General features: G+C 40.6%; 1 protein-coding gene across 6 annotated transcripts in view; it reads left to right on the top strand.

The window, feature by feature from the left end:
* Positions 1-16,288, top strand: part of MYOF (myoferlin) — a 172,810-nt gene that overhangs the window by 72,192 nt on the left and 84,330 nt on the right. For 4 of the 6 annotated variants that reach the window (XR_012417954.1, XM_074002214.1, XM_005565965.5 and 1 more), the window contains 10 exons: positions 3,409-3,471; positions 3,555-3,605; positions 4,744-4,774; positions 5,261-5,376; positions 6,065-6,191; positions 8,048-8,151; positions 8,725-8,793; positions 8,893-8,936; positions 9,946-10,028; positions 12,843-12,881. Coding sequence is in view for 5 of the 6 variants with exons in the window: in XM_074002214.1 (XP_073858315.1) it covers positions 3,409-3,471; positions 3,555-3,605; positions 4,744-4,774; positions 5,261-5,376; positions 6,065-6,191; positions 8,048-8,151; positions 8,725-8,793; positions 8,893-8,936; positions 9,946-10,028; positions 12,843-12,881 (727 nt within the window). In the remaining variant the exon portion in view is untranslated. The remainder of the gene's footprint in view (positions 1-3,408; positions 3,472-3,554; positions 3,606-4,743; positions 4,775-5,260; positions 5,377-6,064; positions 6,192-8,047; positions 8,152-8,724; positions 8,794-8,892; positions 8,937-9,945; positions 10,029-12,842; positions 12,882-16,288) is intronic. The other 2 variants (XM_074002215.1, XM_005565966.5) reach the window with 1 other exon arrangement.

Genomic DNA, 16,288 nt, shown 5'->3' with positions numbered 1-16,288 from the left:
CCTTATGAGAGAGGACGCGATGTCTCCTAAATCTACCTTTGCTTATTCTGATTAGCAAGGTGTCTCTGAGGGACAACTCTCTGTGACTAATCCAGTTTTTTAGAGGTGTCAAAACATATTTGGCTGCAAAAATAATGTATGTTAAAGGAAATCAGTTATTAGCACACAGGGGTTTTGTTTGTTTTGCCCCCCATAGTGATTTTTTTTTTTTGAGACAGTCTCGCTCTGTTGCCAAGGCTGGAGTGTGGTGGTGCAATCTCAGCTCACTGCAACCTCCACCTCCCAGGCTGAAGCAATCCTCTCACCTCAGCCTCCTGGGTAGGTGGAACTATGGGCACACACCACCACGCTCAGCTAATATTTGTATTTTTAGTAGAGATGGGGTTTTGCCATGTTGCCTAAGCTGGTCTCAAACTCCTGGCCTCAGGTGTTCCGCCTACCTTGGCCTTGCAAAGTGCTGGGATTACAGACGTGAGGCACTGCGCCCTGCTCCCATGGTGAGAATTTAGCCTGTTCTATTGCCCTCTTTTATAACACTCCACAAAAATACACGATACCTTGACAACCATCTCAAATGTCACAAAACTCTGTGACTGGGCTGTGGGGAGAAATGATATATTTAGGGAACTTTTCAGAGTCTTGCCCAACTGTGCTGAGGAGACACATTTCTGGGATTCCTCAGGCCTGTATCTCCTGCTCTGCTCTCCAGCCCAGGCCTGTCTTATCACACTTCCTCTTCATTCCCTGTAGCTTCTAATCCCAACCCTGGCGTTTGTCCTTTTTTCTTTTTTTCCTCTTTGTTCAGAAAAGACATGGTTTCTTCCATGCAGCATTTCTCTTTCTTCTCCTTTGTTCAAACTGGCTTCCAGCTCTGCAGAAGGCCCCATTTTCTTCTCACCTATAACCTCTCCCCATCAAAGGAATCGCAGACAACAGCAGGCAGCCAAGTACAGTAGTATACACATTCTCACGAGAGGTAGGGGCTGCACAGAGATGGGGCACTGGAAATGGACTTCAGGGAAGGCAGAGAGATTCACGTTGAGGGCACGACTGGATGGGGAGGGGAGGAGGCAAGATGCTGGATTACTTGGGCCTAACGCGTAAACCCTGTCGATGCATTGATAATGCAGGTTTCCTGTTGACTCAGCTGCATTCCCAGGAGCCCAGCAAACATCTTCACCTTCCTCAGAATTTTCCCATTTTAATGAGTTTGAGGGGGATTAGCTCCCTTGGCAAAAGAGAAGACCAGTACCTTAATCAATAAAAAAATTGTATGGGATAGGAGAAACAAAAGTAAGATGATTAAAAACAAATATATATATATATATATATATATATATATATATGAGGTTTACTAAAAAAATTTCTAGCCTGGCCAGGCATGGTGGCTGACGCCTGTAATACCAGCACTTTGGGAGGCCGAGGTGGGTAAATCACTGAAGATCAGGAGTCCAAGACCAGCCTGGACAACATGGTGAAACCCTGTCTCTACTAAAAATACAAACAATTAGCCGGGTGTGGTGGCACGCACCTGTAGTCCCAGCTACTCAGAAGGCTGAGGCAGGAGAATTGCTTGAACCTGGGAGGAGGTTGCAGTGAGCCAAGATCAGGCCACTGCCCTGCAGCCTGGGTGACAGAGTGAGACTCTGTCTCACAACAAAAATTTAGCCTGGCATGGTGATGGGTGGCTGTAATCCCAGTTACTTGGGAGGTTGAGGCAGGAGAATTGCTTGAACCCTGGAGGCAGAGGTTACATTGAGCCAAGATCATGCCACTGCACTCCAGCCTGGGCAACACAGCAAGACTGTCTTTAAAAAAAAAAAAAAAAAAAAAAAAAAATCCTAGCCTGTATATATCTTTTTAACCAAATAATATTAAACTTATTATCATCAATAATGGGAACAAAAAAAAATGATGTGGTGTCCTCAGGTGGTATAATGGAAGTGATCAATATCACCTGTGTCAAGTCTTGTCAAATGGCCAATTTGCATCCAAGTGAGGAAACATTCACCCAAGTCTAGACTGTGGGATATTCTACAAAACAATGGGCATGGTGGCTCATGCCTGTAATCCCAGTACTTTGGGAGGCCAAGGCAGGAAGATCACTTGAGGCCAGTAGTTCAAGACCAGCCCGAGCAACATAGTGAAACTTCATCTCTATTTAAAGAAGAACAAGAAGCAAGGAAAAACACAAGAAACAAAGAAGGAAATAGCACTGTTCTTTATAAAAAGGAAGCTGAAGAGACTCAAAAACCAAATGCAATGTATGATTCTTGCATAGATCCTAGATTTCTTTGAAAAGCTAAAGTTTTTTTGTAGGGATGATTGGAGAAATGTGAAAATTGTATGTTAGATGTTAAATTTCTTGGTTATGATAATGGTATTGCAATTATATAGGAAGATGTCCTTGCTCTTAGGAGATGCATGTAAATGTATTTTGAAGGGGTGAAGTGTCATGATATCTAGAACATTCTTACAAATGGTTCAGTTTAAAAAAGAGAAAGATAAAGCAAGTGTCCAAAAATGGAACAATTGGTGAACATAGGTGAAAGGTGGTATTTATTTTACCATTCTTTCAGCTTTCCTGTAGATTACAAATATTCCTAAGTAAAAAGTTGGAGGAAAAAGTCTCAGCTGGAATAAATGCTCAATCTTTTTCTTTTAGGATTAATATTTATTAGCCTAACATGGTTAAACCTCCTATATACCTAATATTCATATCCCAAGAATCAACCTTCTTAAAATTAGCTTTTACAATGTGGTCAATATTGACTTTGCTGAGGCACTAACTTAATTTAATGGGCAAAATTGTCTTTAAAGATGCTTTCTTGGAGTAAAATTAGAGTCACTAGACACTAACAGAGCTAAAGATATCAGAGAAATTTAAAACACACGCCAGGTCATGCCAGCTGTAAGCAATTGTTTTAGTAAGCATTGCAACATGAAGTCACCTTGGATCTGTTTCCCTCTTTTTTTTTTTTTTTGAGATGGCTTCTCACTATATTGCCCTGGCTGACCTTGAACTCCTGGGCTCAAGCACTCCTCTCATCTCAGCCTCCTGAGTGTTGGGATTACAGAGGTGTACCCCTATACCTGCTTAGGCTTGGATCTTTACATCATTTAGCCTTTAGATATCTAGTCCGAGGTGAACAATTTTATTTAGTTAACTAAATGCTGTATTTGTTATTGACTCCTTTCTCCTTTTTCCAACATGAAGAAGTAGGTTTACCATGAAGCTTAAACTCCAGGGCTTAAACTCCAGGCCTTGCCATGTGTTCACATGGTCAAAACTAATTTTGAATTTATGTTTTGTATTTTTTTAGGAGGGCCCCCAAAATTATAGCATCAGATCCCACTAAATCCGAATCCCCTGTTAACATTTAAACATCTGCTCTATTGTTTTGGCAGTTGTTTTTCTACAATGTCAACATGACCCCTTCTGAGTTGATGGATGAGATCATCAGCATCCGGGTAAGGGTCAGCGCGTAGGAAGGTACTGCTCACTCACTGCCAGGCAAAGCCAATCATTTCTTCACTACTCTTCTTTCTTGCAGGTTTATAATTCTCACTCTCTGCGGGCAGATTGTCTGATGGGGGAATTTAAGGTGGGTGACAACAGTCTGCTTCATTCAACTTACAGAAAGATGAGAACTTTCATAATAGAAATGTGATTCCTGTGTACCCATCTTGGTGGCATCTTGGGAATGTGTAAGGGTTCAGCATGATGACGCTTGCTGAAGGCTGCCTGGGGCTTGTCTATTTCCAAAGTGTAACACTGAACAGAGCTCTCAAAGTAAGATGACCTGAAGCTGCCATATCAGGGCCCTTCCCAGGGTTGTGTCTGTGGATGGAAGCGAATCCACTGCCACAGAGGGAAGGGGTGTTGACCATGGCAAGAAGCCCACCATCCACCTCCACTTACTGGGGGCCCCAGAGCTCCATCTGTAAAGCCAGTTATGATAAATGCAGAGTGTGAAAGGAAAGCCAAACAAGGCAAGATATTCAGGATGTTTCTCTAAGTAACTCTCACTGGAATGAAAGGACAAATTCTCGGCTGGCTTCTTCCCAGCAATTCTATGTGGAATAGGCTGTCTCTCCAAGAAAGGAGCTCTAGTCACTAGAAGTCCTAGAGGATGATCTGGGTCAGGCAGACCTGTGTTCATACCCTGTCTGCCACCAAGTAGCCACATGTCCCAGAGGAACTCAATCTCTCTGATCCTCAGTTTCTTCATCTGTAAAATGAGGTGATTGAGAAAAGTAAATGAGATGGTATGTGTAAAGCACCTAGCACGGTACCTGGCACACTGAAGTACACAATCAATGGTTATATTAATAGTAGCATTAGCTGGAGGAAGAGGAGGAGGAAGAGGAGGAGAATTGGACAGGAAACTGGGCCAGGTGAATTTCTGTAGGATGACCAATGGTCCCACTTTGCCTGGGACTTTAGTGGTAAAATTGAGAATAACCCAGGCAGATAGGGACATATTGGTCACTTTGCTTCCGTGGTCTCTTCCAGCCCTAAGACTAGCTCATTCATTCAATAGTGATTTACTGAGAGTCTTCCATGTGCCACACATCAGACAAGGCACTGGGGATACAGAGGATAAGATGGAAATGTTGGGTCTCAAGGAAATTTAAGTGTAATCAAGATATGATATTGACATATAATAATGATGGCTTCTTTAAAGTGACTAGACTGATTTTAAAATCTACTTAGACTACTTTTGATTCTTGTTTTCCCAGATTGATGTTGGATTTGTTTATGATGAACCTGGTAAGTAATATTCTCCCATCAATTTGAAGTCTTAAATTCATTCCTTCTAACTCTGAAGATGATTCCAGGAATCAAGACAATCTGGGGGATCAAAGAATTAAAGGAATTTTTAAAAAATATTAGGGAGAAGAGAGGATGCTTAGTGGGAATAAATAACAGTAGCTTAGTACAAATGTCTAATTTTTTTATCTTAACATTCAAAATAGATGATTTCTATGTTTCGTGAGGCTATTCTGACCGTATCAAAATTAAATTATAAAACTAGTTGGTACAGCTTAGTCTTGTTTGTCACATGAGGACAGAATGGTGGGGGTGGTGTACAGGGAGAGTAAAAAACAAGACATGAAAGTAGAGACTCATCTGGGGAATTTGGTGTGTCATGAGGAGGCTTCCAAGAAAATGCAGTTTATCTTATGGCAGAGGAATCACAGACCTATCAGCATCTCGTTAGCATGTCCCTTTCCTTTTACTCCTTCTCTATTTTAGGCCATGCTGTCATGAGAAAGTGGCTGCTTCTCAATGACCCGGAAGATACCAGTTCAGGTTCTAAAGGTTATATGAAAGTCAGCATGTTTGTCCTGGGAACCGGAGATGAGCCTCCTGTGAGTCCTTACGTTCTCTACTTTCTACACTTCTCACTAAGAAAGAAGACCAAGAGTTAAGCCTGTGGGCATGGGTAATTGTGAAATGGAGCACAGCTTGCCGTCAGTACCCTCTGATTGCCCCTATTCTTCAAAAGCTGTTCTTTTCTTCATCATGGACTTACCATTCTAGCTTGCTTAGACTCCTATCTGGTGTCTATGAGTGAGCGTTTAATTGAGAAAAGATGCATGTGTTTTTACAATGTCCTTGCATCATTAGAAAGACTGCTTTTATCTAGAAAGCATGACTTACTTGCAGAATTAGGCATTGCTACCTAAATGGTTAGTGATTATTCTAGGAAACTGGGCGGCAAAGTGCAGAAGTGGCCAGAAAGAAGTTGAAGGGACATCAGAAACACACACACACACACACACACACACTCTCTCTCTCTCTCTCTCTCTCTCTCTCTTACTATTTGGTGCTCATAAAATGACAGAAAGATACAAAAAAATATGAGCATTGATTTTGTGGAGCAGTTTTGAGGTTGAAGGAAAACTGGTGGTTGATGGTAGGTTGAACTCTTAAGCCCCAAACACAGGAAGTCCTAATGGAAACAATTCTGAATGGTTTCATTTTATAAGCATTCATCTGGCTTTTTCCAAGTGCTGCTTTTCTGTATGTATAATTTAAATCATGTGCCCCTAATAGCCTGAGAGACGAGATCGTGATAATGACAGTGATGATGTGGAGAGTAATTTGTTACTCCCTGCTGGCATCGCCCTCCGGTGGGTGACCTTCTTGCTGAAAATCTACCGAGCTGAGGACATTCCCCAGAGTATGTACTGATTTAATCTTGCCCCAGAATTGTCGGTTATCTACGTGATGAGATGTGTTAAAATCAAACTCCAATAGTGATTGGTGTCCCTATCGTATGTTTTTCTTCTGAAAGGACTTCATGGGCTTATTTTCATTCATTCTGGTCCCGTTGAAAGCTACCTGAGCAGGCTCATGGCACAGCCAGTTGGTTGCTGATCGTGTTCCTTGTTGAGTACCTGCCTTTGGCCCATTTGGCTCTCTCTCTTCTTCTATCAATGTTCTGTATCTTCTCTTTATTCTAGAGGATGCTAAAGAGACATGAGCAGTCAGCACTTCCAACCCCTTTCATCCCAAATGAAAATGTGAACTGTTATCAAATCAAGGTGTTTGCTATCCAGCTATAAAAAAAAAAAAAATAGCTGAAATTAGCTGGGCGTGGTGGCAGGTGCCTGTAATCCCAGTTACCTGGGAGGCTGAGGCATGAGAATCACTTGAACCGAGGAGGCGGAGGTTGCAGTGAGCCATGCCACTGCACTCAAGCCTGGGCAACAGAGTGAAACTCCATCTCAAAAAAAAAAAAAAAAAAAAAAGGTGCTGAGCAAAGGGTAGTAACGTCCCGATCGCTTCTAGTGATTCCATTTATAGGAACTAGTCTGGTTATCCCTCTGTCACGGCTGATGGCCCAGCCTCCTATCTGCCTTGCTGGGCCTGTCTGGTTCCTGCTGGGCTCTGGGACATGGGATCCTTCTCCAAGTCCCCAGGAGGCTGCACCCACTATACAGGCCATGGGTCTCTTCAGGATTTGCTGCTTTTCTTGGGAATCCTTTTCCTCTTTTAAGATCGTATGGTCTTAAAAGATGGTATTGTAGGACCTCCCCATACCCACCTTTCTCTCAAAAATGTGTCAAATGGGCCGGATGCAGTGGCTCATGCCTATAATCCCAGCACTTTGGAAGGCCAAGGTAGGAGGATTGCTTGAGGCAAGGAGTTCAAGACCAGCCTGGGCAACATAGCAAGACCTCTGTCTCTATTTTTTTTTTTTTAAAGAAGAAAGAAATACATAAAATGAAGTAAATAAATTAAAATCCTGATCTCTATTTACTTTTTAGCTTAATCAACTGTAGATTGTAGTTAAGTGTATTATTTGTGATTATGCCAAATTTTCTTGAATTTCTCTGAAAAAGACTAGGACTATATCATTTTGACCTATAGTACCTTTCTCCCGATTGAAAGCAGGCCTGAGTTTGAGAATCATCTCTTAATCTCACTGAATGAAATGTGTTGTATTTTTTTCCTCCGTAAAAGATCAAGTCTTTTTTTTTTTTTTTTTTGAGATAGTCTCACTCTGTCACCCAGGCTGGAGGCTGGCATATACTGGCTTGATCTTGGCTAACTGCAGGATTCAAGTGATTCTCGTGCCTCAGCCTCCCAAGTGGCTGGGATTACAGGCATGTGCCACCACACCTGGCTAATTTTGTTTGTTTGTTTTGAGACTGAGTCTCGCTCTGTCACCAGGCTGGAGTGCAGTGGCATGATCTTGGCTCACTGCAATCTCTGCCTCCCAGGTTCAAGCAATTCTCCTGCCTCAGTCTCCCGAGCAGCTGGGATTACAAGCGTATACCACCACACCCAGCTAAGTTTTGTATTTTCAGTAGAGAAGGGGTTTCACCACGTTGGCCAGGATGGCCTTGATCTTCTGACCTTGTGATCCACCTGCCTTGGCCTCTCAAAGTGCTGGGATTACAGGCATGAGCCACTGCGCCTAGCCTGTTGCAACTATTTTGATGTATAAGAGAACTTTTAAAATTTTGCCAAATTTCTGCTGTTTTTAAGAGAATTGAATTTCATTTCTGCTGTATAACTATCACCTTTCAGTGGATGATGCCTTCTCACAGACAGTAAAGGAAATATTTGGAGGCAATGCAGATAAGAAAAATCTCGTGGATCCTTTTGTAGAAGTTTCCTTTGCCGGAAAAAAGGTTCGTACATGATCTAAATGCAGATGCTGCTAAGAATAAGTATTTAAAACCACTGTGCTTTCCTTGGAGTGAATTCCTACTTACTCTTTGTTAAAATAGCCCCCTGATGAGCCGGGCACTCTGCGGGAACACAGATTATCTGAGTCTGAACACGCCAGACTTCTCCACAGGTTGATTTTGGAGTGGAAAGTATGCAGAACACAAATTAGAAAATTCAGTCTTTTGAGAGATTAACATAGGGAAGGCTACCACTGAATTTCTGGAACTGCTTTTCAGGTCCAAACATTATCTTAACCTTAGGCAAGCTCTCTGGCCAGCCGCACCCATCCCTGCTAAATGCTGTAGGACAGAGACCTAATGAAAAAAATGGTTAAAAACAAGTTCCTGGTGCATTGAAACAGCAATGATTAACATTAAACCCATTTCATATTTTACAAATCATCAAGAAAAAGTTCAACCAGGTTCTTAAGTATATAAGTAAACTGGTAAAGTCATAATCTAGTATGCATAGATTGTAAACTTTTAGAACTTGGAAACTTGAAAACCTACACTTTTGCTTTGGTGATTTTGCAGGTTTGTACAAACATAATTGAGAAAAATGCAAACCCAGAGTGGAATCAGGTCGTCAATCTTCAGATCAAGGTTTGGCTTTCTTTTTTTTTCAGAAAAAGTAAGAGTACTTACTTTAATAATTACTAAATCATCGAGAAATAACTACTTTTTTCTGTTTCATTTTTATAGTTTCCTTCAGTGTGTGAAAAAATAAAACTAACAGTATATGACTGGTGAGTTGAAAATAGATACATGTCTAATTCAACATAAAAGAATTAAATATTTGAATATTGTGAAACATTACTCTGGATGGTCTCTTTCTGGTATTTTGCTTTTCTTCCAGAGGAAAGGATGAATTGCTCCTGGAACTGGGTGTTTTCTTAAAACAAAATTTAATAATAGTGTTACTGCAAAAAAAGCTTTGATTATTTCGGTCCAACTGCTCATAAACAAAAGAAGGGGAATGTGCTCTGAAAATGCCCCAAGATAAGAGATCAGGGATTTAAATATCATTAGGCTGTCCAGAATAGACTTCAGAAATACAGTCAAGCATTTCTTGGGAAGAATCACCAAAACATTCTGAGAGCAATTCATTGTTATTGTTAAAAAAGAAAATGGTAAAACTACCTCAATGAAGGCAAGGAAAAGTCCTTGAAATGTTCTGATGGAATTTTTACTAGACCAGCCTCCTAGCACTGATTGGCCATAACAAGACCGTTCTTGGAATGTTCTAGTTGGATGTAGCATTCAGCAGGCACCCTTAGCTCCCTGAAAGTGGAAACATGACAAGTATCATTACCATCATCATCATGATCGTAATTATGTAATCTGCCTATAATTGATTAATTCATTTTATGACAGTGGTATTGAGTGTAACCATAGGCACATCCCTTGGCCTCTCTGTACAATTGCAATTTAATAACTTCAGAATGAATTACTTCACTAGATCAGTGTTTCTAAAGGGTGGTTGGAAGACCATCTGTATCAGAATCAATTGGGATATACTTATAAATGCAAACTCTTGGTCCTCACTGTAGGCTTATTGAATTAAAAATGTGGACAGGAGATGAGGGTGAGAAGTCTCCAGTTGATTACTAAGTACAATTAAGTTTGAGGCCCACTGGGCATGATCATTTCTGAAGTCTGGGGTATTTTCCAGTTCTAACTTTTTTTAATTGTTGAAACGACATATCTTCATAGATGGAGCTCTTAACCTATTATTATTATTATTATTTTACATAGGGACCGTCTTACTAAAAATGATGTAGTTGGAACAACATATCTACACCTCTCTAAAATTGCTGCCTCTGGTGGGGAAGTGGAAGGTAAGTCATTCAACAGATCTAGAGCAAGACTGGATACAGAACTTCTGGAGAAAAAAATAAACAGTAGGTTTGGTTTCTTAGAAGCCAAATGTGATGAACCTAGTGAACCATTTCAATGATGTTTTGGTGATGGCCTGCAAAACAATTAATAATTGAAGTATATAAGTAAACTGCTAAAGTCATAATCCAGTATGCATAGATTGTAAACTTTTAGGAACAATGAAATTTACAGTTTGAAGATTTTCAGCTTTCTTGCTCCCATCCAAAACTTCTTTCTCAATAGTGGTTTTATGAAATGTTTGTGTCAATACAGAGGGCTACCACCTTATTTTTTAGAGTGGCATTGACCCAAGTCCACCCACATATACAATAATACTCCCTTCTCAACTGATTCCCTTGGCAGGAACAGTAAGGTCAGATGCCAATGAACCATGTAATCCTCACTCCCTAAAATAGTGTGTATTAGGCCTTCATTCTCACAAGCACTGATAGCCAACACATTGTTTTTTCTGTAGTTTTCCTAACACTTTTCTTGAGAACTAATTGGCTATACCTGGCATTATGGTTTTGTGCATATATGCCAGAAATTGTAACAGGGAATGAAGGAAAGAGGTTAAGATGATAAGAGAAAAAATTAATGTTAACACAGTAATACCAACAGCTTGCTTATTTATTTGTTTTTTGAGACGAAGTCTCACTCTGTCACGCAGGCTAGAGTGCAGTGGCGCAATCTCAGCTCACTGCAACCTCTACCTCCCAGGTTCAAGCAATTCTTCTGCCTCAGCCTCCCGAGTAGCTGGGACTACAGGTGCCCACCACCATGCCCAGCTAATTTTTGTATTTTTAGTAGAGACAGTTTTACCATGTTGGCCAGGATGGTCTCCATCTCCTGACCTCGTGATCCACCCGCCTCGGCCTCCCAAAGTGCTGGATTACAGGCGTAAGCCACCGTGCCCGGCCCAGTGGCTTATTTTTTGTGACCAAAACTAAAATTATTGTAATTGCCAATAGATTAAACATATTGAGAGATTAAACACAGGAAACAAAGTAAGAGACTTTGAGACAAAATTTTGTCTTGGGGAACCCAAGGTTCCTCTCAACCTTATCTTGTTTAAGGTCTTTTATATATTTTGAAAAAACATTGTTAAAAGCAATGGATAACATAAATAAGAACCTGGTTATTTTATATATATATATATAAAATACATATATATATATAGTATTAGATATTAGAAGATGAAGAAGATATTAGAGATATGGTGAAGAACATATAGATTTCCTGTCTCCAGAAGGGGGGGAAATATAAAGGCAATCAGAAGACAAGGTGGTGAACAGACATATAGTACAAATATAAAGGTACATGGCTGGGTGTGGTGGCTCATGCCTATAATCCCAGCACTTTGGGAAGCCAAGGTGGGCAGATTATTTGAGGTCAGGAGTTCGACACCAGGCTGGCCAACATGGTGAAACTCCGTCTCTACTAAAAATGGAAAAATTAGCTGGGCATGGTGGTTGAGGGCCTGTAATCCCAGTTAGGAAGCTGAAGCAGGAGAATCGCTTGAACCTGGGAAGTGGAGGTTGCAGTGAGCCGAGATTACGCCACTGCACTCCAGCCTGGGCAACAGAGCAAGACTCCATCTTGAATGAATGAATGAATGAATAATTATATGTGGCATTATTTTAAGCAAATGATAGAGGGTAAGAAAGAGATTCCATCTGAATGTTCTCTGCTGAGTAGCATAGTGATCATAACACTGGAGCTGCAATGAAGGAAACGTAATCACAGCCCTTTCCTTTTCTCTGCAGAGAATAATATTTATATGGTTGCTAGAATGTAAGCACTATTTATTTTGATTTTTGATTTTTAAAATTTAACCTGTAACCAAAGCTCTGGACAAAGTGTAGATGTCATCACCCATTACAGTGTAAAAATATGGAAGATAGAGATGAGAAGCCGAAGGAGGAAGAGGAGTGGAGGTAGGGCAGGGGTGCTAATAGCCTCTTCTCTTCAAGTCAGGAATCTCAATATGACTATAGATAAAATCATAAATGTGACCATTACAGGAAATAAAAACCATGCTGGAACTATATGGGGGGAGGGTAAAGATGACTGAAATCCATTCATTATTCATAAGAAACCATTAAATAATATCTAAAGATAATTATTCAGAAATAGTGGCATAAGCATTTTGCTTAGTGACGTGTGGTAACATCCAGAAGAACTAAAAACAGAGATTGCTACAAACAATTTTAGCTTCTGTCTCTGGGGCCTCTCATTGCAAGCCCTGCAGACCATGGGGTTACAGGGTCTTAAAATAACAATGGGCTGTCAACATCGCCTTTCCCCCCACAAAGAAACAAACCATGCTTTCAATCAAATGTGCAATGAACTCCAGGCCTTTGCTTACACAGCCTAAGACCACATTTACTTAGATTTTTTGATGTTGGTCCCAACTAAGCCGTAAGATAAATAAATGTTTTATTAAAAACGTGAAATGCTGGTAACTTCACCAGGACCCCTCTGTCCCTGGGCAGCTAGCTCTTCTGCTTCCTGGCTTCCTTGGGGCTGGGTGAGATTGAGTTACTCACGTGTGGTGGTTCTGCTTGTTGTCACAAAATCAGGTGTCATTTTGCATTTAACCAATGAGAATTGTATGCATTACAAAAGGGTCATATGTGACTTGGGTCTGAATTTGGGATTTTTCTGGTGTTGCTAAATCACGTACCTGGCACTGGATTTGATTAATGTTTTCAATGTCTGTTTCATAATGCCTGTGTTTTTCTTGTTTAACCAGTTATATTTTTACTATATAGATTTCTCATCTTCGGGAACTGGGGCTGCATCATATACAGGTTTATGCTTCGTAATTTTGCTTTCTGTTAGATCTTCCTAGCTAATGTTATCTTATTAAGAATATATTGACTGTCTTTAGAACTTTTTTTGACATTTTGCTGTCTCAACATAGTTTCGCTAGAGTAATAATTTTTGTGTTAGTGCCATATGGTTGTCCTGCATGGCTAAGCTTAAAAGAAATGTGCTAACCAGGCTTTGCTCCATGTCTCGTGCTTTCAGCTAAATGTACACCATCGTATTTGACTTTATTGCAAATAATTTATTGTGAGATATAACATTTTCTGTTATCGTTTATGTTCAGTAGGTAGAGATATGGAGCACTAAATCAATTGTTCTGAAATTTATCAAGTAACTTTCCCCCAATATCAATGTGAATCTCTAGGTTGGAAAATACTGAACGTTTTTTAGTTTGCAACCTGAAGATCTTCCCCTCCCCACAAAATGAGGGATCATAACACATCCTTTGGTTTGCACAGAACTTGTCATTTTTTGCAAGTTTGCTCAATACTGTCACACGCTTGACCATCACAACTCTCCTAGGGCAGATGCTTTTGTTCCCCTAATAGACGAAGACTCTGAGGTTTAGAGAGGTTCATTATCTGTCAGATAAGCATGATTCGCCCTGCCACAATAATCTCCCAGGGTTGTGGTAAGAGAGGAAAGAGATATTGCATGTGGGAAAGCTTTGCAAACTCTGAAGCTGTGTGCAAATATAAGGTGATATCATGTAAATATGTAATTGACACAATGCCCAATTCTTATTTGCTTTAAACAATCTATTTTATTATAATCACACTTTATATGAATATTAAGTAGTCCTTAGATTTGCAGTGACCTTGGCAGATGGGCAAGCACTTTATTCCTTTATTCATTTGTTTAACCAATCAATGAATATTTTTGTAGTAGTATCACATGATAGAACCAGTAGTAGGTGTTTAGGAAATCAAAATACAACATACTTAAATCCTGCCACTCCCCCTGAAAAGTGATACTTTAGTCACAGAGATGTGCAGCTATGTAGGGTTCTAGAAACTAAAATATACAGTAATTATTTGTAGGAATCCAAAACATGAAGGGGATTCAAAAAGCTAAAGGAGGCATGGAAAATATTGTTGGAAAGTGGGTTGTAGCTAGGTCAGAGGAAATCCTTGATGGCAGGCTAAAGGATTTTTATTTTATTTTTGTATAGGCTTTTCAGCAAGGACATTGGGAAGTTTGATGTGACCACGGTGCATTAAATGGATTAGGAAACTTTGGAAGCAGGAAGAGACTTAGCTTATGAGAGAATGGGTTTTCTTTCTTTCTTTTTTTTTTTTTTTTTTTTTTTCTGAAATGGAGTTTTGCTCAAGTCGCCTAGCCTGGAGTGCAATGGCATGATCTTGGTTCACTGCAACCTCCAACTCCTGGATTCAAGTGATTCTCCTGGCTCAGCCTCCCTAGTAGCTGGAATTACAGGCATCTGCCACCACGCCTAATTTTTTTTTTTTTTTGTATTTTTAGTAGAGACGGGGTTTCACCATGTTGGCCAAGCTGGTCTTGAACTCCTGAACCTCAGGTGATCCTCCTGCCTCGGCCTCCCAAAGTACTGGGATTATAGGCGTGAGCCACCATGCCTGGCCTAGAGAATGGGTTTTCCCAGGAGTCTACACTACGATGTGAGCACATAGAAGGAAGATTCCTGGCCGGGCGCGGTGGCTCAAGCCTGTAATCCCAGCACTTTGGGAGGCCGAGACGGGCGGATCACGAGGTCAGGAGATCGAGACCATCCTGGCTAATATGGTGAAACCCCGTCTCTACTAAAAATACAAAAAACTAGCCGGGTGAGGTGGTGGGCGCCTGTAGTCCCAGCTACTCCGGAGGCTGAGGCAGGAGAATGGCGTAAACCCGGGAGGTGGAGCTTGCAGTGAGCTGAGATCCGGCCACTGCACTCCAGCCTAGGCGACAAAGCGAGACTCCGTCTCAAAAAAAAAAAAAAAAAAAAGAAGGAAGATTCCTTCTGTTAATGTGCAATGAAACAAGTCAAAGGGGTAACATACCAGAAGAGAGATTTGTTGGACAAAAATAATTAAGCCCCTGGCATTAAGCTGATATGCAGTGGATCATTCTTGACAATTTGTGTTTCAATCCCTGGGGATCTTTAACAAAAAGCAAATACACACGACAGCACAGTCAATCATGGGAACCAGGTGGAGGAGAGGTGAGGTTAGACCAAAGGAATGGATGGGGTGGGTAGTGGAGGGTATCCTTTTCTGAGCTTTTTTTTTTTTTTTTTTTTTTTTTTCAAGGTATGGAGTTAAATCTGCCAGTTTGTGGGACTTTTGACAAGTTGCATCACTTCTGTGGGCTTTGACTTGCCCATCCATAATGTGACATGACTGTGGCGCCGTAGCTTAAACATCCATTCTTACTGGAATATTCTGTGATTCAACTTCTTTCTCTTTTTTTTTAATCTTTTTTCGTGTGTGATTCAACTTCTAAAAATGACTTCCTTTCCTCTCTGTGAATCTCTGCTTTAATTCTCTGTTCTCACCCAACATCCCTCCACTAAAACAAAATATTTTAGCACACAGAAAGAAGTCCAAACCCTGTTTATTAGTGATCAATTAATCATCTTTGCAATGTTCCATATGCCACAGTGGATAAAGCCAAGCCAATTTATATGTTCATGTATATAGTCATTCCTCCTGTTTATCTGTCTTCAAGATGATAACATGATTCAGAGAACTCTCTGTTGAAGAAACTGCTGGTCCCTCTTTGGGTTTCATAAGAGATTTCCAAACATGTGTGACATGTAGCATCCTAGGGTGTTACCAAATCTCAACTTTAGGCTGCATATGCATTACTTTTGTACATCTTAAATGTTTCTTTTTTCTTGCTCTCTTCACTGAGATTGCTATTCAGCTCTTTTCTGCCTGTGTCCATGATTTCTATCTCCCCACAAACGTGTACACGCCCACTTAAACATACAGAGAGCCTCACATAATGAAAATGATTGTTCAGTACATGTCTATAGGGTTAGGTAAATTATTTATTAATGGGCATCATTCTGATGACGCTGCTCCATATTTATCTTTCTCCCTTAGTTTTAAGCATATAGTTGGAAAGGGCCATAGATATGATCTGTTCAACCTCATTGATAACAGGAATTATCCTGAAAACATGCTGAAAAATAGGCTGAAGGCTTTGCCTCAACATTTCTTCTGATTGTCCCTAATGCAACCTGTCCCATTGTTTATCATTTCTAATTCACAGAAAGTTCTGCCTTATACAGAGTGAACCAAAGCTGATCTCCCTGTAACTCCCAGCAGTGGTCCTTACTCTGCTTCTGGAGATAAGTCCATCCCTCTCCCATATGGGGGCCATTCAGGTTACTGAAGGCATATTTCCCCAGCCTCACCCACACTTT

Source organism: Macaca fascicularis, chromosome 9, assembly GCF_037993035.2.
Source record: "Macaca fascicularis isolate 582-1 chromosome 9, T2T-MFA8v1.1".
NCBI classification, from domain to species: Eukaryota; Metazoa; Chordata; class Mammalia; order Primates; family Cercopithecidae; genus Macaca; species Macaca fascicularis.
This window is presented reverse-complemented; position numbering and strand designations above follow the sequence as displayed.